At 34.7% G+C, this 19508-nt stretch overlaps 1 protein-coding gene and 1 long non-coding RNA gene across 2 annotated transcripts in view; both read right to left on the bottom strand.

Moving 5' to 3' along the window:
* The window catches only part of ltk (leukocyte receptor tyrosine kinase), a 67941-nt gene extending 49326 nt beyond the window's left edge, over nucleotides 1-18615 (bottom strand). The window contains exon 1 of the mRNA XM_055172008.2: nucleotides 18331-18615. Within this exon, the coding sequence (XP_055027983.2) occupies nucleotides 18331-18385 (55 nt within the window). The 5' untranslated portion in view covers nucleotides 18386-18615. The remainder of the gene's footprint in view (nucleotides 1-18330) is intronic.
* LOC141365196 (uncharacterized) lies at nucleotides 6525-7532 on the bottom strand. The gene is made up of 3 exons (XR_012370372.1): nucleotides 7410-7532; nucleotides 6840-6932; nucleotides 6525-6669 (listed from the first exon to the last, which is right to left on the bottom strand). It is a non-coding gene; the product is annotated as an uncharacterized lncRNA (long non-coding RNA).
* Nucleotides 18616-19508: the final 893 nt, after the last annotated feature.

Here is a 19508-nt window from a genome sequence, read left to right as displayed (position 1 = left end):
TGACAAAAGCTGCAAAAGAAGCATTTACTTGAAAAGACCACAAAAATGGCTTGTTTTGATCTGTCATCACTGTTAATAACAAAAACCCTAAAAGGTTTACATAATACCATATTGTAAGTACAGTAATGTACTGTACATGTATTTTATTCAGAACAGCTGGATGCAGTGTGGGTTTTAATGTCGTTCCATACTTTCTATTTATCAGCTAAACTTAGTGTCAGACTATCAGTACACATAGTACACCATGTTGGCGCTTTTTCCATTGCATAGTACCCCACGGTTTGGTTTGGGTCATGTCGGGTCAGCTCACCTCACTTTGGCTTGGTTAGCTTTTCCATCGAGGTTAGTATCACTTTGCCGTGGGAGGGATTATAGGCGTGTTGTTATATTTGCGCTGCCTACTGCTGTGACATCATACAAGTGAGAGCGTTGTTGTACATTCCCATAAATTCATTTATTTTTCAGTCCGCCACAAAATCAAAATTGGCCACCACTGCAAGTCTGGAAAAAACTGGTATAGTGTTCCTGATTCTCAACCTGTGGATGTTTTCCAAAGCTTAAAGGGAGTTTGGGAACTTATAGTAGAGCACAGATGACAACATGTTTGTCCGAGACAGCGCAAGCTGGCATAAAGGTAAAGCTAATCTTTTACATTATGGCGATGACACTGGTAGTGACGATTCTCTCAGACCAATCAGTGATGTACAGTGTTTTCGCGTCACGTTTTGGTATCAGCTCAGATTGCTTGGAACCCCAAGCGAGGTGGTACGAAATAAAGTATGGGGTACTTAGTACTGCACCCAATGGAAAAGTATGCAATGGGAAAGCGCCATACTGTATTATGACAAAAGCAGCACTGATATGTACATGCTTTGCCAATTATGACCCACATTTAAGGTCTTACATAATGTCTGCAGAACACTTTTGCTGTCATTTCCTAGCCGTATACCAGACACTCTATTTGATGAAACACAGAACATTCATAACAAATTCACTATTTCGAAAAAAGTCAGATCCTCTTTTAAAAAGAGGAAGATTTCAATGGCTGCCACTCAACAGTTTGTCATTTGATCTTTAGAAACGCATGTGACAAACATCTGAATCCAACTAGAATGAGAACCGCAATTCAAATACTGTAAACATGTTTTTAAAGGTTTTCAAATGTCCAAACCCAATGAAATCATTTTTGACAAATACCACGACAAATCAACAGTCATGGTACAAATTTGGCACAAAATCAAAACACTGCACAAAGCCAAATAAAACACAAAACGTTATTATCGATGACATGCGTGCATAATGGTTAGTTTTGATTTGGGTCAGGGATGTCAAGAAAGGGATCACACAATGATTTTCTTTTCAGCTGGAGTTTGAATGCATTGCCTTTATTATCTTAAGCCTCAAAATAAACTGGTTAGAAAAATGCTATAAGAAATGCAAATTAAGCAACAAAAGTGACTGCCTTGGGGTGAGCATGTATTCAAAAGGTCAAAGCCCAGAGGGAAATTGTCATGTGACAAAGGTCATGACCTATGACTAAATATACTAATAGTTTCCAATTTCCAACAAAAAAGATTTAAGTGTTCCAACACAATGGGGAATTTCTGGAAAAGTTATCAAGTTAGTTAGGGAAAGTTATGTTGGCGAAGATCCCTACAGTACTGTGCAAAAGTCTTTAGGCCACCACCACCACTAGACTTGTTGTTTTAGAAGTTTTAATGTCATCCATATTTATTTTTTAATCTATTTTATTAAGATACAAACAGAAAATACAGGAAATACAAAAAAATTAAAAATTAAATTTTCAGGATAAATGTCTTCTTTAGGCATCGTCAGTGTTTAGTGTGACCTCTCTTGGCACTAAACACATCTTGAGCGTTTTTGAGCAGAATGAAGTAAAAAGACGTATTTCTTTAAAATTATAAATAAGGATTTAATTTTATTTAGGTTTAAGAGATCCTACAGTTACCTGCTATTGCAGTGGAAGGTAAGTTACCCCTAAAATCTTGACAAATCAGTTTACATTTTTAGATAGTTTTTAGTACCATATACACATTTCCTGTATTTTCTGGATGTATTCTATTAAAAAAAACTGAGAAAAATTATATATGATCTCTATAACATTGCAAAACAACAAATCTAATTCTGTAATGGTGGCCTAAGACTTTTGCAAAGTAGTGTATATTTACAATGTTTACATGGTTTAACAGTACATGCTTTTTAAAGGTTAGGAATTGCCCAAAATAAAGAGGTTTTGCTATTGTTAAACTAATGCACATTGTTTAAGTTTTAAGGTATTAGTGTTCCAGAAATTTATGATAGTCAGTTCCTGTCTAAGATGCAGTTTTTGGCCAGAATAGGCTTTAATTATGGACAATTTATGCTGATGCTTCTTATGCTGCATTTTTGTAAGAAGCCAACAAAGCATTTTGGTTTGCAAACCAATACCAGAGATAGAAGCTATATTTTTAATCTTTGATCAAAGCCATCTTTCACTCTAAAAAATGATGTGTTGGATTTACTTAAAATATATATGCACCATTTTTGCATCACACTTTTTAAGTATTCCCAACTTTGATAGTTTTACTTAAAATTTACAAGAAAACCTGTGTTTTATTTACTTAAATTTTTAAGTAAAGAATGATGATGAACTCAAATATTTAAGTTCATATAACACATATTTTCTTGTTTATTTTAAGTAAAATTATTCCAAGTTGGGATTACTTAAAATATATATGCACCATTTTTGCATCACACTTTTTAAGTAAATCCAACACATATTTTAGAGTGAAGTTGGAGCAATTTAGTATACACAGAATGGTATACATAATTTAGTTTATACAGAAAGGTCTCCTGAACAAAGTCTTTGTCTGACTTAGCTCTTGCTTGAATCAGAGACCTTTTTGCTGTGAGGAAACTATGTTGCGCGCTAACCCACTGTGTTGCCCTCTACACTGAGCACACACTTCTCAATCATGGTAACAATAAACAAACATACTTTTTTCAAAATAACTCTAAATACAACATATAACTAACATTAACAACATATCAACATAAATAAACCCAGCAAACATTAAAACAGTCATCTTTTTTAGTAAATATTAACCAAAAAACTGAACATGTCGCAATGCATGCTGGGAACTATTCAGACCATTGTTTTTTTTTATTGCTTGTTCAGATTACTCAATTTGGCAAGTTGGGTAAACAAATTGGACAAAAACTTAAAACTCCAGTCAACAAATGATATTTGTTAGCAGGATGATTATGCTTATTTCATTCAGTGAACACAAATTAATGAACTGATGCCCTTCAACAAGAAAAACATTTTGAAGTTGGATTTTTTACAGGGCTTGTGCTTCACAAAATGGCTACGACAGATGTCATAATTTTTGGCTGGAAAGGCATCATGGGAAATCACGTGGCTCTATAGTTACTTAAAATGTTATGCTAGATTTACTTAATTTTGATGCAATTGTTATAGTAGTTAGCATTACTTATGTTTTTTCATTTTATTTTTGGATACATTTAAGTTTACCTGGTAACTTAAATTTTTGTGTTACACATACTAAATATGGTAAGTAGAGGTTGAAAAGTTATAAATACTAAGTTTTTTGTGTTTAATCCAATTACTTTCATAAGTTATGGTTGTTCAGCCAACGAATCGTTTTTTAGAGTGTTTGCACAAGACATGTGCCAGGTTTGGATCTGACTAATAAAGATCTCTAGAAAAGTAGAAAATTCATCTGATGTGGTCTGTATGCATATTTTAAGAACAATACATTTGTCCAAGTTTGTCCAATAAAGAACAAACTATTTCATTTGCATGTATCACAGTTTTCTGATTTGTGTCCAAGTGGTGAAACGTGACATCTGGCTTACCTGTTTCACCCAATTTAGGCCAATACAGAAACATTTAACAGCTGAGCTTCATTAACCACACTGCCTTAGCGAACAGTTGAGCGCTGTCTCTTAACTAACAAGACACCCGGCACAGCACAGCATGCCCGACGGATTCATCAGCAGAGACAGAGCCCTAGACTGCAGAAGACTGATCAAATTCCTTGTTTTTAGGTGATGTCACGCACTTAGAGCAAGAGATCGCTATCTGCCAATGTGAGTGATTTCTTTTGTTTAGCCTAAATACTGAATAGTTTTAGTTTAATAAAATGAACTGACGACATGCCTGGGCTATGCCTCTACAGAATGCCGTCAGCGAAGAAATTTGTTCATTTCGTGCCATAGACTTACAGTACGTGCCTCTGTGCCAATGAGGAGAAACAATTGCAGCCGTAAATATACAGTACACTCGTATTTATTTACTGTGACCACCACTTCATCCAAGGTAACATCACGTAAACACTAGATATATTTATCATTATATTTTAAGCCATAAATCTTTATCTTTGCATAATTTTTGAGGGCTCAATCATACACCCGGCGCAATGCGCAACGCAAGTGTCTTTTGCTAGTTTTAACCCAGCGCAATGATCATTTTTACGTTTAGCGCCACGTTGTTTAAATAGCAAATGCATTTCCGCATTTCCAATTTTGCGCCCATGGGCATTCTGGTCTGAAAACGAGGTGTGTTCAGGCGCATTGTTGGGGCGTTGCTATTTTGAGGCAACTAAAATAGACTACGCCAGTTTGACCAACAAAAACCTGGTCTAAAGTCAATGGCGCAATATTGTTTTCATTATTTAAAGAGCGCGTTAGTAATATGCACCTATAAACAGGACGACAACGCGGGTTGGCTTATCACACACTTGGATGCGCCGCTTTCTAAATAGGGATTAGGCATAGCGCCAAGCGCAACTTGCTTTTAAAGGGGATGAGAGCTGAGACTCTCATTGGTTTATTGCACGTTACGACCAAAACACACCCATTAATCATTACGAAAATACGAACAACCCTTTTAGGCCGTCCGCTTGGCGCATAAACCATTTTTCCCATCCTTAAATTAGCAAAAGTGGGTTCGGACACGTCTGCTTAGATCGTGCACCGTGAGCTTTAGACAATGCGCTTAGATCGTTAAAATATAGCCCTGAAAGTGAGGTGACCAGTGTTGCCAGATTGATTTATTTTTGTTTACTTTCAAATGTTTCATGTGAAAATTATCAGACTTGAAAAGCTAGTTTTTATCAACAAAAGGTATACATATAGACTTTAAATCCATTTGGTAACTGCTATTTTATGAAAGTGAGTTTTACCCAATACGCCACAACTTACAGGACTGACAGCAGGTGTAAAAGAAATCTTTTGTGACTGGATCACACAAACCACACTCTGAGATAATGGACAAAAATTATCTTATCAATACACTGCACTAAAACAGCTCAGGTAATAAAGGCTTGCATTATATTGTAGATATCAACAAGCATTGATGCAGCAAGCAATTTTTTATTTAAAAGGCATCTAATAGCCATCCAAACACAGTAAAATTGTTGAGGACAAATGACAATCTAACCACTGCCCAAAAAACAAATTATATAAGGTAAAAAAATAAATGAAACCAAACATCTTGTAATCACTGTTGACTTTGTCAAGTAAATATAAGTATTCAACAAGCAACAACAATCCTGGACAGTTCCTCTACCACAAATACAATTGGCATGACATTAGCTCCGATATTGAAACTGTGGAATTTTCCCTTTCTTTTCCAATAAATTTTGGGGTAAAATGTATAAAATGCAGCGTGATAGCCAAGCTGGGTTTTCTTTCTCTCATTGGAAAGTCCCATTTATTCTGTATCAGATAATTGACACTTAGCCTTAGGCATTTGGATCTGTTTGAAATAAAATATTTAGTTAAATGCTGTTGTTCATTAATTAATTTTTGAGTAATTTATATTTTGCTTTATTAGCAGTAGATGTTAATGTTATCTTGTATACTGCAGCGAGAATAAAAGTTTATTGCGAGTCCTGCATAGAGGTTCTATACTTATGACCAGCACAGCAAGAATGGTGATTAGATTATGAATGCTGAAGCTTGCCAAATGCTAAAAACTACCATTAAATTACGGTAAGAAAAAAATCTGTCTGTAAGAATTCGTAGTAATAAAAAACTTTAGGAGATTTTTAAGAACATAAACCTGAAGACATATTCAGAAATATTCTCAATTGTGTCTTCAGTAAAGCTCCTTTGCAACAGTGTAAACTGTGAAAAGCGCCACAATATACACTGTAAAAACTATTACTATTATCTACTCAATATTTTTGGTGAAGCATTTTTACACTTAAAAAAATTTAGTAAATTTGAAAGCTATGAAATCGATTAGATTTCAGTAATTACATTAATTTCCTATCACAAATTAAATTAAGTAGATGGAATCAAAAATATAAAAGCAAATCAATAAAAAATCCCAGTGAAGTCTACTAAAAAATTGAGTTGATATCATTAAAAATGTTACTTAGATGTAGCTGAAAATTTTGTGAATATTATTAAACTAAAATAATTTATTTTTATTTACTTAATGTTATAAATTTATTTCATACTGAACCATCAATTATCAATGATAAACAAAGCAATTTGTATACATTATTTTATTGAAAATGGCAAACATTGTACATGTTACAAAAACAATCAGCTGAATAAACTCTGAGAGGTCTCTCAAATTCACAGCATGCAGAATCACTTCTTGAACCCAGACAGTTGGACCACCAGCACTTGTACCTGCAACAAAGATAACTTTATTTAAACGGCTGTCCGCTGTGACTCTGGACGCTGCCACAGAGCGCCACTTAGTTTAACATTAAAATAACACATTTGTCTCAAATCTGTAACGATTTACAAAGGCTACGAATGCATATTTTATATCTGAGAGTAAACTTTGTCTGACTAACCTCGCGCTATTTAATGCGAACGTCCGGTGCGGTGTCAGAAACTGTGAGTTCTCCTACACGAGACCCAGCGCATCTCCACCGGTGTGCCACACCCTTAACACAAAAAAGCAAAATAAAGCATAGGCATATGGAGTCAAGAGATAATTAATATAAATGTATATAAGCGTGTGAGCTCTGTAAAGCTCTGTAAAGTTGTGTTCCGCTTCCATGTGAAAGGTCTTATAAGTCCGGGTGAAGCGAAACTGAGGACCGGATTTCGGATCGCCTGACTATAAGCAACTACAGATTTACACGTGTTTGTCCACACAACCACATTATGCAGTAATAAAACGATCAGAAATGATTATTTTACACAAGTAGCACAGTTGTATTATGGTGACCTGAATAAATAGGTAAAATAAAAATATTCATGATTAATCTAGCAGTATGTGCACAGAAAGCTGTTATTGTACCCAGTTTACGGTATGGCTCCGAAAGTATTCAGATAAATACACCTTAAGTTGTTTACGCAAGGACACATCAAATATTTCATTAAAAACAAGTGTAAATATTTATAAACTCAACACTTACCAGGATTTTTGAGGAGTTTTGATGTTGTTTGTCTTCCTGCAAGAGGCGCTGTTTCTTCTGCTGCTGATTAAAAAAACGTTGGCTTTGTGATTTTTAAATTTACATCTGATTTAATAATTTTTTTGCCTACATTTACTCAAATAATACAATCTAATAATGTTTCACCAAAAATATTGAATAAATCATAGTTAAAGTTATGCATGAAATTTACTATTTTTTATTGTTGATGTTAAATAGGCTACATATGTTAACTTGAAATGAGCAATTATTACAGTTTTGAAAACTAAAATATATAAGTGTGACATTCTCAAATATATTGATTCAAATTTACAACAAATATTAAGGATATCTATTAGAAATAATCTGTTAGTTAAATACTTATTTTATTTGATGTATACAACTAAATAATATCTTTACATTTTACACACAAATATATGTTTATTTTTTAGTCATTTATTTTGGTTTGTCTAACTCAAAAAATCAACTTAGTGACATAAAGAGATTTTATTAAGTTATTTTAATAATTTATTTTAGTGATATTTGCAAAGCCACTGAATTATTTTTTACAGTGTACAGACAGACTTATAATAAACATTTAAATAGCATATATGCACAAAAAAATCAATTAGGAGCAAATGAAGTTTTCTTGGACTCTTCCTAGTTGAATATCTCAAATAATCAAAAACATGTTAGTTTTCTGTCTAATAATTATATGTATCAGTGTCTGCTTTGAATGATGATGTAAATAAAGAGGCTCATTTCAGGCAGCAAAATTCACAAGAGATGCATTTCTGTCCCCTTTGCTTTTAAAAACCTATTTCATTCAGATGTTAGTCTCGTTGCCAGATCATTGCAGAAAGATTCCTCACCACATTTGACAGAAGATAAACCAAATTGTTTTACAATGAAACGATGTGATTTTCAGCATACAGAGAAAAGCTGATGCTTTTACTGTACATCTTCAGTGGCAGCAAGTCTGCCAATACACTCTTGAAATGAAAGTGTTAAAATAACATCTTATGTTCACATCTTGTGTTGTCCCTTTTATTTATTTGAACTTAAAATCACAATTGTATTTCATTTATTCATGTTATTTCAGTTCAAAAACAGTCAGGGTTTTTCCTGGTGGAGGTGGTACTATCATGATGTGTACAAAGTAATTTTAAAGTAGTTTATTTTTATACCAAGCAAAATAAACAACAGTAGATTACCTAGAAAACCAAAACATTTGTTATTTTCAACGAGGTATTTGTTCAAGAGATCAGTTTAGTAACTAGTCAGACCATTAAACAAACGGAAACCCGATGTACTGTAAAGTTCCGACCAGACGCGTAATCATGTCACCGGACGTGCGTCAAAATGAAGCCATCTATAACGGTCCACTGATTGTAATTGTTCGTGTTTTCCCGTAAAGACACATGACAGAAAAACCTGTCAAGAGTCAAATGCAGCACAAAATTTGGTGGAGGCGGCCTCCCTAAAAATCTCTATGCAGGAAAAACCCTGATCACAACAATATTATTTTTAATAAATATTTGCTTAAAGGGATAGTTCTCCGAAAATAAAACTTCTGTCATCATTTACTCATGTTGTTACAAACCTGGATAAATTTATTTGTTCTGAAGAACACAAAGGGAGATATTCTGATTCTGTAACCAAACACATCAGCCCCAATGACTTCCATATAGGAAAAAAATTTACTATGGAAGTCAATGGGGCCTCTAATTATATTCCTCAAACCAGTGCCGGGTTAAGCCTTTGTGAGGCCCTGGGCTAACGCTGGTTTGGGGCCCCCAATATACACTGAAAAAAATAAAGGCTGGATTTAGTAAGTGCCCCATTGCGTAAATTTTTTAAATAAAACTTACTAAAAAAAGGCGATGGAAAAACGATGCACTGTCTATTTTTTTAAGTAAATCCAGTGTTTTTAACAGCGTATGTGCAACATTAAATGAATTTTAAATAAATTAAACAATATTATCAAATAGTTTTACAATCAGAAATAGCCCAGAAAATAACATTTATTTAATAAAACTTACAACAAAAAGTGCTTCTTTCTGCTCTTCTTTAAAGAGAATTCTTCAATTAAATCATTAAAATCAAGTTGACGCAAAAGTAGGCTGAAATTATTTAAATAAATTAAACAATATTATCAAGTAATAATTTTACAAACAGAAACACCCCAGAAAATAACATTTATTAAATGCAACTCACAACTAAAAGTGCTTCTGTCTGTTCTTCTTTAAATATAATTCCTCAATTAAATTATTAAAATCAAGTTGACGCAAAAGTAGAGCCCAGAATTCTCAGCCCGAGTCCGAACTTTTTAATTCTCCCCATTAGGAATCTGTTTCCGCAGATATAGTTACTGCATCGCGTATGTTTGTGAGTAGAAGTCTGTGCTGTCTGCAGTGAGGTTTTTATGAGAGCAGCACAAACTTTTTAATAGTCTATTTAATATGTAAAACTTGAATTTGAAATAAAACTTACTGCGGAGAAGTTAATGAGATCTCTATCGTCTCTCTTGCTACGTGACGCGACAATTATTTATTATTTCAAATCCGTTTACAAGATAAATATATATATTGTGTTGTTAAACTGAGGAAATTATCTTGCTATATGCGCTACATTCATTATGAGAAGCCTTTTCTTTTTACTCTTACACTGTAGACAGTAATATATGTATATTAAATAAAACTCTATGGTCGTGAAAGCACATTATCCATTATCTGTTGGTTCATGTTGGTCTAGTTTAATTCAGGGTAATCCTTTAATAAAATGTATAATATAGTTATAAAATATTTTTTTGTAATATTCCCAGCGCACATTCTCTCGGATCAATTTAAAACTTTTTAAATCATTCTGCAAAATTATTCCGCATAGATTTTGCAAAAGAAATCCGCAGAAATAGCAAAAAATAACTCCTTACACAGCTTGTACAGCTGTACTCTTGCAGCAATTAAAGCAGTTCAGTTTTGTTTTAAATGGCAAAATAGTTATATTTATTTTTTATTTACATTTTAGAGCAGTTTTTGTTTGTTAAAGTTTTTATGATAAACAAGTGGTTAGCGGCCGACAGCAAGTTGACGACATGTATGATGAATTGAGCCTGTCAAATCAACACTTCACTTGCCTATAATAACAACTATTTAAAATAAATATTTTCAGCATAGCACAATGTTAGTTTAAACGTTTATTATCAACACACACTATTTTTAAAAAGCGAAGGCAGGTTGCTCTGCTGCTCGCCGTTGCAACGGGTGCAGAAATAAAAAAATAAAAAGGGCTATACAAAACGAAACGAAATAAACATGAAACAGAATAAACATGCATGTTGCCTTATCTTACAACTTCGCTTTTGCATATAATTTTTTTTTATGTAAGGACTTAGGCCTACCACAGAACATGGCTATCCAACAGTTAAACTAAGAAAAAAGTCGATCCATACACAAACAAGAAATAAAGACACAGCCTTCTTACACGAAATGAATACAGGGGGAAGTCTTTAATAGATTGTCTTGGATGCTGTCTGCATAGATTATGTACAGTATCCAAGGTTTTAATCTAGTACTCCATTTATAATTTTTCTTGGTGCGCTGAAGGTCGTGCTGTTAAATACGCAACAGCTGCCTGCATTGTAAATGTGTGGCTGTGCGTAGCGGACTCATGCGATAGGTTAAACGTCTTCCTATGCTTGTTTTGCAATCATCAATGTCTGTCAAAAGGTTCTTTTAATTAAATTGAAAAATATAAAAAGATGGAGAAGCCTAAATAAGCACGAGGTCCGGCCGCGTATCTGCTGTGACGTTAAAAATGGCCCGAAACCCGACCCGAAGGGCGTAAACAGGTCGGGGCCCGTCGGTCTCGGGCTGAAATGCAGGGCTCTAAAAAGAAGGCTAAAGTTATTTTAACAAATTAAACAATATTATCAAGTAATAATTTTACAATCGGAACAGCACAAAATATAACATTTATTAAGCAACTAAAAGTGCTTCTTTCTGCTCTTCTTTAAAGAGAATTCCTCGACTAAATCATCAAAATCAAGTTAAATCATATTTTGGCGGATTGTTTTACTTTCATTGTTTCACGAGATTCCCTGCCTATTTATTTAGTCATAATAATTAACATTAAACGAACTTGGCTTGCTGTTTTTGAAAGCAGCTCGACCTTAGGTCGGGTTCGAGCCCCAAGTTTAAGGAGGAGATGATGAGGAGAGATGCCAGAAGAATTGCGGCGGGCGCAGAGGCACATACTCCCGCTTACGATATGATTTTAATGATGATTGACACAGGACTGTTTAGGTTCCTTAATCTACGTTAAAAGTGTACCCGTTAAAATATTATTACTGCAGTTAAAGAGTTTATTTTGATCATGGTTTGATCTGGATAATTCTGAAATTACTTTTCAGTCATTTGCGATGTTACAAGGTTGAACGTCTTCACGTATACATGATTTGCGAGGTACATTTGCAAATGATTCATAAATAATACCTCTGTATTTTAGAAGTACTGTATACTCAAACTCTAAAGACAGCAATGTGATTGCCGATGCGCTGAGAGAGAGAGAGAGAGAGACCGCGGCCTTGTACAAGAGTGGAAATGATCGATGTTATTTGAAGTCGGCTCTTAAAGGACAAAATATCCCATAAGCTATTACGTAGCTATTATACAATTTTTTTCAGAACATTCTTGCGACCCAGTGGTTGGGGGCCTCTGCTCTAGGTAGGTAGCACTAACGCATAATTACGTCAATCAAAATGTTTATAAAAACTCAAAATACAATTTTCTCGGAGGCCCCCTAGTGTTCGGGGCCCTGGACTGCAGCCCATGTTGCCCATTAGGATAACGCGGCCTTGCCTCAAACATCTTCCTTTGTTCATGCTACTACTATGCATTTGTTGATTAACCAATAAGAACAATGTTATAACTATATATTTGCAAAAAAATCTTTATTTCTTTGCCATCTGTTCAATAACTGATCATATATTTGTTAAAATCTATAGTGTAATTGTTCCATACAGCGGCAGTTCTTTCCTAAACAAAAACTTTTAAGATAATTAACTTTGCGCATCCTTATCAGATTCAATGTGACTGTAGGAAAAGCACTTGACATAATCATTAAGTCATCAACTAAACCATATAGCTGATAACAATCTACATTGCCAGATGTCAAAAACATATTGACCTGTAATATCAGGTTGAACATGTCTGGGTCAAGCCAACCAAACAGATTAACTGTGTTTTAATCTAAAAGATGTACTCAGCGAGGAAACACAACAATTTATCCTAGGGATGCACAGAATGTTCGTCAACTGAAAATAGCAAAAACAAGTAAAAAGGCAAAATTTTATTGAACAATGAGGTCTTTGATGATGCAATCAAAATAATATATCAAGTGCAGAGTGAAAGATGCGCAAATGTAGCAAACATATTTGATAAAAGCATTTTTAAGTGTCAGAGAAAGACGCAAAAACATACAGCACTACAAGTTTCCATTATCATTTAAAGTCAAGATATCCTATCCAACACCATTCAGCGCATGAGAAAGACACAGCGACAAGCACAGAAAACAAAACACTTAAGCTCTTCATCTCATATCATAAAACGACAAAGAGGGTCAGCAGTAAAATTTCATTGTTAAATAATGTGAAATAAATATAGTAAAAAGGACATTTTGAAAATTGGCAAAATTATTAGAAAAATTTAAAATAAAATAAAAAAATGTTCAGTTGTTTGTTATTCGGCCAAGCATTTTCCTTTCGTTGCATCCCTAATTTATACTACAGTATAAAAGATGAAACAAATGAGAAGTGCGTCCGACATGTTTTCTTGTAAATGAGCATTTTTATCAGGCTTTTAGGTTTGGGTTTAATTTCCCTTTATAGCAAGGAAAAGATTATTAGTCATAGTCACTAACTGAAATGCCTTATTCACAAATGTCACTTTAGTCAAACAAATTTGACTGTCTTTCTCTTCAAAACCCTCTAAGTGCATACAAGCTTTTTTGGCAAAAATAGACACTTCTTTGGAAAAAAGTAAACAGTTGCAAAATCACTGAAGATGCAACTAGAAACATAGTAAATGATAAAAGTCAGAATGTAAAATTAAAAAAGATAAACCACAAGGGACCCAAGTTTGAATGTGATCCTTGGTCATATCGCACGCTGTTCTTCTTCCAGTTCGTTTTCAGTGCACTTGATGGACTTTGCTAAAAAATCTGTGGGGTTCAGCGGATTCTATAAAATAGGTATAATACGTGCCGAGAGCATTTGGTTAATATCATTATCTCATTTTGATGGAGGTGCTGTTTAGCGACTTTGGCATTTGAGCTCCTCAGATTATATCTTTAGACAAAATAATTGTTAAATCACAGTACCTTACATCACAAACTACCTTTTACAGTATATCAAATCCATTCCATTATATTGTAAGTAACATGTGTGAGAGGTTTTTAGAGGGAACTACATAATAACTAGTGGCCTTAAATAAAACATAATTTATATTTAACATCAATCTTATAGGTACTGTCTTCCATGATAGTAGGTATCGAAGGTATTTTAAGTCATGAGTCAAAGACGACTGCAGCACCATGCAACTCTTGACAACATTCAATGATCGTAAAGCACTTGATGTGTTTGCAAGTATACAAATTACTGAATCGTAAGTGACGGAAACAAAGCAACATTTCTGTGAAGCGCAGTGCTCAACACTTATTGCACCTGTCTGAAGCAAACACTGTTTTTAGACATTCAGAGCTGTAATTTCTGGACAATTATGTTGCTATCTATGCAAAGAAAGTCCTATCCAGCAAACAAGCTGTCTAAGTTCCTTCAGAAGATTCATGCTGAGCACCACTTACACAAGCACTCACTTCACACAACTAAAACCTTTCTCTGATGACAGTTGACGTATGGTCATTTCTCTAATTTATTGGTATTAGAAGTATGGAGTGCAGTTTTCTCCGAAACCACATTCAACATTCAACACTGTACTGTAAATATAGAATTCATCAAACACATCACAGGAGAGCTCTCATACTACGGGCACAGTGTAACATTGATATAAGCGTCATTGTTACTAAGGGTTAATTTGTCAGTGCCTGTTTTTGTGGTGCCTCATGTCAAACGGCAGCGCAAAGTTGATGGAAAAAGTTTGTTCAAAATGTAAGACATTGTCTGTTTAATGCCTCTCCATCTCTGCTGCGCAGATTTAAAAAGATCTCATACGCATAAAAGACAAATGACAAATAAGCTGTATTTCTACATCCGGTTTTCAGCGCGGAAGAAAACCGCTAGCTGCTGGCTAATTTGAAAAACGCCAAGCTTCCATTGGAAACAATTGGAAACAATTGAAAACATGCGCCGGCGCAGCCGTAAAAGCATTGGTGTGCACACCTCCTTATGGTGCGTTTACACCAACCGCGGTAGAGGCGTGAAGCGCGAGTGATTTCAATGTTAAGTCAATGTTAAGACGCGCGTCAGGAGGTCACGCAGCGCGGAAGAGGCATTTGGCACGGCGCGGAAGACGCATTTCCGCCTCATTCGCGCGTCTAGCTCGCGCAAAAGGCGCAAATTGGTGCTTTTTGTGCATTTTGTGTTTTACCGGCTGACGCCCGAGTTGAAAAATTTGAACTTCGTCTGAAAATTTGCGCCGCGTTAACCAATCAGGAGCCTGCTTGCTGCTGTGGAGGCAGCCCCGCCCGGAGTCACTCATTCAACCTGAAGGAACGCTTGATATTGTCCGTGAGCAGTAACCCGGAGCTATACGACACAAGTTCTTATTTATATAGAGACAGAATAAAAAGGACCTCGCTTGGAAGAGTGTCAGTGAGGACATTGGGCAACCTGGTAAGTTGTAATACACACCTCACTTTTGAGTCACGTGACGTTTATCGACCCGCGCTGTTTATTTTCCCCTATAGTAAGGTTAGGGATGGGCACAGATATTCGAATATTCGATCGGCAATAATAATTCGAATTTAAAAAATGCTATTCGAATGTTTGTTTGTTTTTAATGTGCCACCAAAGGGTTACGACTTATTTAATGCTTTTTCACTTCATCTATATGAATTCATACTAACGACCGACTTGAAACTAGGGTTTGACTCAGACTTCGCTCCGCATGGGGTTTTAACGCCTTTTTTCTGTAGGGTATTTTTTAAGAAGAATTAAAAATATATATATATATATATTTTTTACAATGTTTTCAACTTAAAAATACATACATATATATATACATACAGAATATAAGTTTAGCTTGTTGTGGATATTTCCTAATTATAAGCCTTCTGTGAAATTATGACAAAATGAAAAATACAAAACACGCATGTCTTAATTAACATAATTTAAATAAACGAATATTCGAATATTCGTTCTTTATGAGCTTAAATATTTGAATAGTAAATTACTGGAAAATGCCCATCCCTAAGTAAGGTTACCAAATACAAACCGGTAACTCTCTCGATAAATGCACAATCAACATCAGTCATCTTGCAACAGACAACCGCATAGCACTTGCCCCTCCCACAAGAAGCGGAGTTTGCCTCTGACGCGCGTCAAATGCTTGCTTTTTCCGCGCGTCTACTCCGCTCTACACGCGCAAATGCATCCAAATTGTTCAAGCGGCAAACCACGCACGGTAGACGCGATTTTGACGCCTGAAACGCGGTTGGTGTAAACTCAACATTACAGGCTGAGTCTGAAGAGGGAGAAATTATGATAATGTCGGCCTTTTCTACGTCACCAATCCTAGGAAGTAAACTGTTGCCTACTACCATTTGTTTGTTGTAGTCCAAGAAAAAAGACGTTTACGTTGGAGATGATAACTCGCATCATCGTTTACTTTGGGTATGTAGCTTTTGCATATCTTTAACATGTACTAAAACACTAGACTATATATAGTGGTCTCATAGTACTGTACATGAAAAGCACTGACATTTACAATCCTCAGTAAAATGTTCTCAAAGCTGACTATAAGCTGACTGTGCAGACTCATAATACATGATATCTAAGAGCTGCTCTCCATATTTAACATAACTGAAGGCACGCCAACATTGTTTTATCTGTTTTTCTTTGGCCCATAGGTGAATTAATTTAGCTTAAAACATTCTCATTAAAGATAGATAAATGAATGAAAATTTCAAATGAAATCTTGAAACTAGAGTATTCAAGTATACGCACATACGCCTTGAGTAACTTCAAAATGGGTTTCGTTTTTGCCTCAGTCCTGACATCTGTGTATTCAATCTTGCTAAAAGCAAAACGCAACAGAGATTTGCAGAAGTATAAATGCAGAGTAACCCCGATTGTATTTGTGTGCCAAAAAGGATATGAATAAATAAGTAAATAAATATGTTAGATGCTGACAAAACAGCGCAGTACATAATGCGTGCATTGAATGCAAAATTGGCAGATGGGTGAATACTGCTAAGCTATAGTTCGAGGAAATGGTGTACAATCCATTATAATCAGAACATGTGTGCCTGGACCATTTTTCTCAATTGCTAAATAACAATGAAGCACTATTTGATCAAAGTGATACTCTAATAATGCAATCATTACATAAATCATGAATGCTCCTGCCTTATAGAAAACAAAGATGCATTAAACTCACAATGATAAGGTCAATTTGTCAGTCTAGGACAAGAACTTGAACAAGATCGGATAAAATACTGGGTTGTTGTTTTAAACACAACGTTGGGTCAAAAAGAGACAAACCCAGGCCGTTATATGCTGGGTTGTTTTAACCTAAAATGCTGGGTTATTTTAATCTTTTGTTGGTTCAAATATAAACATTCTCTTGGATAAATTACCCAATTGCTGTGGTTGTCCTTTTTCGATCCAACGCTTGGTTGAACATCTAATAAGTCTTCTCAAAACAACAATTTGATTGATTGTTGTATGCACATGCTTTTGCCACATCCAACAAACTTCCAACATCAAATAAAACCTCAGAAATATTTTTGACCAACTTCTCTATTTAGTTTGGACTGTTCTTCCACTGCATGTGCACTATTGTCAGAACAACAATATATACATTGGAGCTGTATATTATTTACACTGGAGCTATAGATTAACTCGATGAGCACTCCAGGATCATGGGTTTGATTTTCAAGGAAATCAGAAACTGATAATATGTGACAATGACAAGGGTGCTGTAAATAATGTAAACATTTGCATTTAATTTCAGGGGCCCTTACTCGGTGTATATTGATGCGGTATTGAATCATGTGTTTAACATCCCTAAAGAGAGGTAGAAAATAGAATTATATGACAATCAACATTTTGATGACATGAAGTCGTTATCTAATCTTGAACTAAGGTCTAACACGTGGACCTATTTAGGAAGGCTGAAATTAAACTCTATTGGCCAAAGTTTTGTCTATAACTTCACCCTTCTGCCAAGAAAAGCTGGATGCCTTCAACCCTGCTCATGTTGGACAATGTTGCTCTTCTATCCAGTATCATCTAATTCTTAAGAGTACTTTATTTAATTAGTGTATGGCAGCACATGTTTGCCCAGTCTATACCTATGCGTCATAGGATTTTATGATCCGACAAAATACGTACGTTTACATAAAAATACGTAAAAAAACTTAACTGAGCTTAAATGATGAAGGTATGAAATATTGTAAAGTGCTGTTCAGCTGAAATCATTTGGCAATTCCTGTTGCTAATTACTTTTGATAGTTATTTTGAAAATAGCAACTGAAAAGCATGTGGACAACTGAATTAACGTTAGCATAAACCTGTTAGCCAGGTTAATCATTTTATACACCTCATTCACTTGTAGCTATATTACTCATTGTTTCCTAATGAAAATAGATGAGGTGGATTTAATGTAAAAATATCCGATTCCGAAAGCATTAAATCTGAACGGATTTTACGTCAATAAACGTAATAGGTGTAACGTGAAACACTTACCTGTAAAGATGAGGAACGCGAGTTTCGCAAAAGTTTGTCCAGTAAAATAATCCATGGCTCCTTAACAAGGATCCTGGAGATAAAGTAAACCGAATCGCTGTCCAGTTTCTTATTCCTTGCGTAGGAAAAGATGATTAATAATTAAAATAAAAGCGTATTTGCGTAACCATCCAAGTCTGATAGTTCGCGCCTGCTCGCTTTACTGCTCGCGCCTCAAAGCTGCTGTGATTTATTATGATGCTGATGCTGCAGCCTCTCTCTCTCTCTCTCTCTCTCTCTCTCTCTCTCTCTCTCTCTCTCTCTCTCTCTCTCTCTCTCTCTCTCTCTCTCTCACTCACACACACACACACACACAAACACACACACACACACACACACACAAACACACGCACACAAAATACTGTTCCTGCTGAACTGACTCTCGGTCCTAATGCCAGTAAGTCACGCTATGTCACTTTATGTAGCACAGCCTACAATTTATTATTTTACCTCATGTTGCCAAATATTTGCGTTTATAGACTATAAAATATATAGACCTACAATTAAATAACATAATATGCAAATAAAACATGTATATGTGTATATATTTATAGCGTACACGTTGTGACCAGAAACTATATGTGGATCAAAAAAAGTTAAAATAATAAATAATGACAATGTTTAAATTTACTAGATTTATTCTGTTGTGAACTTTATGTTGAAGTTAATTGGAACAAGTAATATAAGGGTTCCAAAACAAGATTTTTTTGTCAAAACATGTTTATTATTATGTTATCATGTTTTTATTGTGTTTTATTGGGCTGCTTAGCTGTTTTAGTTATGAAAAACAAAACAGTCAAAACAATAAAAAACAATCAAAAACAGTTTGATTGATATTAATTGGAATGTACAATAAAAAAACTTAGAATTTTTAGAAAGTCTTTATTGAAATTATACTAAATATTTAAAACAGACAAAAAACATAATCCCTTACCCCAGGCAGGATTTAAAATAAAATAATTAAATAAATAAAATACAAATCAATAATTAAATTAAATAAAAATAAATAAACCACATCTTACATTCTACAATTTCACACATCCAAAGCTTCTTCAATATCTCCATTTTTTTTGTAGAACATGTCTTTATTGAGATTTTACCAAATATTTAAAACAAAACAAAAAACCCAAAACCCTTTC

This window comes from Misgurnus anguillicaudatus, chromosome 7, assembly GCF_027580225.2.
Source record: "Misgurnus anguillicaudatus chromosome 7, ASM2758022v2, whole genome shotgun sequence".
Lineage (NCBI taxonomy): Eukaryota > Metazoa > Chordata > Actinopteri > Cypriniformes > Cobitidae > Misgurnus > Misgurnus anguillicaudatus.
Note: the sequence above shows the minus strand (reverse complement) of the source record. Positions and strands in the feature narration are given on the sequence as shown.